Raw genomic sequence first — 5,847 nt, forward strand, 5'->3', positions numbered from 1 at the left:
GATTGTTAATTTATTATATGAATCGAGATTACAGACAAAATTTAAAAGTTTTATTGATTTTGTGTCGAGAGAAATTAATTCTTTCAGGGTTTTGTGATTATTCCTTTTAATAATGTCATATTCAAGATATCTTACCCGTAAAAAAACATATGAATGAAAGTCATAAATTTGATGTGGTTAGATGGGCTTCTTTCTTTTCTTTTGTAGAATATTGGTGTAATGACTTTATAAACAATATTACATTGCTGGCGTTTCATTGAAGCTAATTTGTTTAACTAACATGGCAGGTTTGGCAAACTCAGAAGCATTTCCCCCAATAATTGAAGTTGCTATTTCAGCTATACGTTCCTTGTTAAACAATAAGTCAGTTCATGCTAATGAAGTAGTAGGATTGAGGTTATGAAATTCGAGTTTTATTTTTTATATTCAAAAGCATTGATAAATTATATAGATATCATGGGAAAATATTGTACACAGCTTTAATTTAAAAAATAAAAATAAAAATACCCCTAGTTGAAGCAAAATCATAATAAGCCTGAAAATATAGGAAGACATGGAGTGAATGAGTGTACCATCCCATGCTTTTAACGTGCAATTCCCCTCTTTCCTTTTGGCATATATATAAACCGAGATGTTTAATTTTAAAGGTAAATGTATGAATGAATTTATTCTATTTAATTATTTCTTTAATTTAGAAAATGAATTAATTGGACCTCCTAATTTGACATAATATATGGTCGGGATATTCGTGACTTTGGCTGCCAAACTGTGTGCGAGAAAAGTGAAAGTGAGTGTGTGTGTGAAACTGACTCTTAACGTTAACACCAACTCAATTGAACTGTCCTCTCTCTCTCTCTCTTCCCCACCTAATTCTCAACTCTAATCTTTAACTGCACCATACATTTAGTTTAATTAATGCTTATTTTAGTCAGTTTCTCCTAAATGCTTCTCATCATTTTCAACCATTCATTCCCCCATTCCATTTTCCTAAATCTACAACTCGCTGTAATTAGTAAAATCTTTACTTGATCTTGATTGATTAAGTTGGCTTTACTTCTAATATCAAGATTATGATCTCAATGCTTAAAACATACCTTATTTTTAATTAAATATTTTGATCATTAGAATATAAATTTGTGATATATTAAAATGAAGTATTATGAAATTTTAATTAGGATTTTTTACCACAACCTTTGTTTCTACTAATGGTAACACCTATGAAAGTTGGAAAGCAAAAGTAAGAGGATAGGCGGCATCTATAGGAAGCTAATATATTTCAAGTATAGAGTAATATAATAATACAAACATCAACAACAACCCTTATTATCCTTCACTATATAAGACTCCTCTCACTCTCTCCTTCATTTCTTATCTCTCTACCTCTGTTACTCCTTTCCTTGGTTAGGTCACTTGCTTCCAATTTTTTGTTATTCTTTTTAACCCTTTATACACTGTTATTGGCCGGTGCGGGTGTGATGGATGTGCAAGCTCATCAAGAGGAATTTGTGGGGTCTAATGATCATCAAGCCTTGGTCATCAAAGGCAAACGTACGAAGCGCCAAAGGCCGTCGTCCCCGTTCGGTGTCACGGTGACTTGTAGCTCCTCCAGTGCTTCAATTGGTGGTGGAGGAGTGGCGGAGGAGTACAACTCCATTTCCTCTCCAACGACGTCGGGTGAGGTTCATGAGAGCACTGAGGAGGAGGAAGATATGGCCAATTGCTTAATCATGTTGGCACAAAGTGATGGTCCCAGGAAGAGGATGGATGAAGGGAAATTCAAGGTTGGTAGCCGAAAGTTGTCTGAGATTGCTACCACCACTAATAAGGCTGGGTTTTTTGTTTACGAGTGTAAAACTTGTAACCGATCTTTCCCTTCCTTTCAAGCACTGGGTGGCCATAGGGCAAGCCACAAGAAGCCCAAGGCCACCATGGCTGAAGACAAAAAACCACTCGTTTTAGCAGTTAAAGATGATAAACATGTGGATCAAGAACCCCAGTCTGAAACTCCCCTTCTTGCTTTACAAGTAACCAACAACAACAGTAAGGGTTGTCAAGTGAACAAGGGTAATAAGATTCACGAGTGTTCAATCTGTGGGTCGGAATTCTCGTCGGGTCAAGCCCTTGGAGGTCACATGAGACGGCACAGGGCAGCAGCTGCCACCACCGCAAGCAATCAAGTTGTGGTGAGCGTTGGCAATGGCGATGGCATTAAACCCAGAAATATTCTATCTTTGGATCTTAATCTTCCTGCACCAGAAGATGATCTAAGGGATTCCAAGTTCCAATTCGGAGCACCCCAACAAGCTATTGTTTTCTCCACACCAGCTTTGGTAGATTGCCATTACTAACCCCCCCCCCCAAAAAAAAACCAGTATATGGATCAATCAATGTGAATTATAATTGATATTGTTTCAACCCAATATTATTTACAGTTTTATTATTCTTTGAATTGTTGGTTCCTTTTTTTGGGGGGTTAGAGTCCTGAATTTTGATGATCTACTTGTTGAAGTTGAATACTTTGAGTAAGTAAGTGGTTAGTGTTCATGGTTGCCTTTCATTCACGAAAAGTGAGTGATTGGGGCATCTTTTATTTCATTTTCTTTTCTTTTCTTTTTTTGCTTTTATAATTTACTTAATTATTTTTAAAAAAAACTATTTATAATATTATTACGAATTAATAAAAATCCAAATGCCGACGTTAACTGATTATCCAAGGTTTGGCGGCATCAACACCACAACCAAAAGTCGCGGATTAGGTTATCTTCACTTTGTGAGTTTTCTTTTATGGGTGAGTTGGAATAAAAGCTATATATATCCCCCCCCCCTTTAATTCCACACACTCTCACTACACCACAAAGAATAAATGGATAGCAAAGGTGAGTTGGAAACTGGCCAAGCCATCTGTATCTCTACGTTTTTCCTATAAAATGGATTATTTTAATTGGCCTATCTTTTGGTTTAGCTTTAAGCCTGCTATTCGTTACACCTAATTAACCAAACTGCATTATCGCTTACTTTGCAAGTCACTTAATGGGAAAAAAACAGTAACTCATAGTTGACATCATGAAATTTATAAATTATGGCAATCTAATAAAGAAACCCACTTCAAATATAGATGGAAATTTTGATTAGTAAGGGAGGGTTTAGTGACTGACTTAAGGAGGGGGAGGTGTAAATGGAGTTTGTTAAGTGCACGTTTTGGTGAATATCAGTAAAGGCAAAGCATGTGGGCAGGCACTTGCGTGAGATGTCCAAATACAAAGAGAGAGAGATCATCATTGACATTTGCACATGTACTTGCCTTGTCTTCTAACCTCCCAATATTCTCCTCTTTATTTTTCTATAACCGACGTGCTTATAACTCTCCTTCTTAACTCTATTTATGCTTGCTTTTCATTTAATTAATTAAAAAGAATTGGACCCAAAATTAAATCTTGGTTTATCGAAAAATTAAATAAATATATATTGAATTTGAACGATTCCTATTCATTGCCCACTCAATTGCTCAAAGGATAACTAAAACAATAAGTTTTGTGTTGAGAGAAAATGTCATCATCAACAATATTGCTTTCTTTTATTGCTTCTTAACTAATGAATCTTATCCAAATTATTTTCAGCCATGTACTTTTGTACATATAAATACCTTTTGTTAATATAAGTTCTTCTTGTTTGCTAGTACTGACATGGAAACGTGGTTATTATCATGGAATACATTAGGGACATGCATGGTGAGGTTCATTCTGTTCTTAAGTATAAGATTATTATGTCTAGGTAAATCTCAGTATGCCTTGAAGAAAATGTTCACTGTTGGGGATCGATCCAATTAAGCAACGAATAAGTAAAAATAGCGGAAGAAATTGAAAAATTAAATATACAAATTTAACGTGAAAAAACACCTCCAAAGAGGATAAAAAACCACAGGCAATGATAATTTTACTATAATGGTAAAAGAACGAAGAGTACAAAAAATGGAGATAAAACTAAACTCCGAAACCCGAAAACAAAGAACCCTCAAAATATAAACACAAAATTCTCCAAAAGTGTTATGAGTTCTAATATCTAATGGGTGTATTTTCTAATGTTGTAAAAGAGTCTATTTATAGACTAAATTCGTAGATAAAATAAATTGTGCTAATAAATGTTAAATATATTATACTAATACATACTAAATCTTTTAGAAAGAAAATATATTTTCTTTAACTTAACTTCCAAGCAATCTCTTATTTGACTGAAATATGAGGCATACTCAACATTCACATTGAAAAGCAAGTGGCCAGAATATGATGAGCGAGTAACTTAATTAAAAGGGACGTTCTTCTATTAGCAGGTGGTCTCTTGACGAATGGCTAATCTAAAAAGTTGAGTAGCTAAAAATGGTCCAATGTATAAGAGGTTGAAAGGTATCCACCTGATGTCTTTTGAAAGTGTCACGTGTCTAATCTAAATGAAAATATAACACTTTATTTTATTATTAGATTGAAATTCATCAAAAGTTTAGTTAACAATTTCTAAATTTTTTAATCATATATCAATATTGTTTTTATTTGATGAAAAAGGCTTTCAAAAGAAAATTCAATTTTTAGAAATTATTATATCAAGTAATTGAATTGTTAAGCATTCAACTTATAAATAATTAATAAAGATTTAACTTGAATACATTATAAATAATCCAACATTTAATTAATGTGAGATAACTATAGTTTAACATGTCCATCATGCATAAACATTGAAGAAGAGCGTATGTGACAAACTTGAAAAATAAAATAAGTAACAACTAAAGCGAGCTCTAATATACGTTAAGCATCCCATTAGAAAAACACTAACATGAATATAAAACACAAACAATTTTAAATTTAATCTGTAAAAATAGAACATCGGTAATGACAATATATCGCAAAGAAAAAAGAAACAAAAATAAAGAACACACAGATTTTTACGTAGAAACCCTTTCGGAAAAAAAAACCACGGGAAGAGGAGAAGAAAATTCAATATGTGGAATTCAAATGATTACAAGAGGAGTTTCGACTACATCTATTTATAGGTTGAAAAAACCTAATTCTAATCAAAGTCAAATATATGATAAGTCCGGATTCGCCATGTATCTCCTAACTACACTAACTGCATATGATAAATCTGGACGTGAACAAACCATAGCATACATGAGAGGTCCCACTGCACTATAGTATGGAATATGTGACATGTACTCAATCTCATCATCTGATTGTGGAGACAAAGCCAATGAAAGTCTGAAATGGGCTACTAAAGGAGTACTAACAGGCTTAACACTCTGCATATTGAACCTACAAAGAACTTTTTCAATCCACCCCTTCTGACTTAGGTACAATTTACTTGTTTTTCTATCTCTGAGAATCTCCATACCAAATATCTTCTTTGCTGGTCTCAAATCTTTCATCTCAAATTCTTCATTTAGTTAGGCTTTGACCTTTCTTATCTCTCATTTATGTTTTTCTGCTATCAACATGTCATCAACATAAAGGAGTAGATACACAAAAGAACCATCACTGTTTTTCTTAAAGTAAACACAACTATCAAAACTACTTCTTTTGAAATCATGAGAAGTCATAAAGGAATCAAACCTCTTGTACCACTGTCTTGGTGACTGTTTCAAACCGTAAAGGGATTTTTTCAGCAAGCAAACATAGTCCTCTTTTTCTGAGACTGTAAAATCCTCTGGTTGTTGCATGTAAATATCCTCCTCAAGTTCTCCATACAAAAATGTAGTTTTTACATCTAACTTCTCAAGCTCTAAATCATGCATGGCCACATTACCAAGCAAAGCTCGAATCGAACTATGCTTCACAACTAGGGAGAACACATTTGTGAAGT

The 5,847-nt window shown here is 33.7% G+C and overlaps 1 protein-coding gene across 1 annotated transcript; it reads left to right on the plus strand.

The window, feature by feature from the left end:
- Nucleotides 1-1,261: 1,261 nt before the first annotated feature.
- LOC107954181 (zinc finger protein ZAT5) lies at nt 1,262-2,595 on the plus strand. The gene has a single exon (XM_016889669.2). It carries the CDS (start codon nt 1,476-1,478, stop codon nt 2,346-2,348), a length of 873 nt encoding a protein of 290 aa, XP_016745158.2. The 5' UTR covers nt 1,262-1,475; the 3' UTR covers nt 2,349-2,595.
- Nucleotides 2,596-5,847: the final 3,252 nt, after the last annotated feature.

Source organism: Gossypium hirsutum, chromosome D07 (assembly GCF_007990345.1).
Source record: "Gossypium hirsutum isolate 1008001.06 chromosome D07, Gossypium_hirsutum_v2.1, whole genome shotgun sequence".
Classification (NCBI taxonomy): domain Eukaryota; kingdom Viridiplantae; phylum Streptophyta; class Magnoliopsida; order Malvales; family Malvaceae; genus Gossypium; species Gossypium hirsutum.

Bases quoted from the DNA above. Each gene is read 5' to 3' on its own strand.
- LOC107954181 (XM_016889669.2), top strand. From the start codon at position 1,476: ATGGATGTGCAAGCTCATCAAGAGGAATTTGTGGGGTCTAATGATCAT.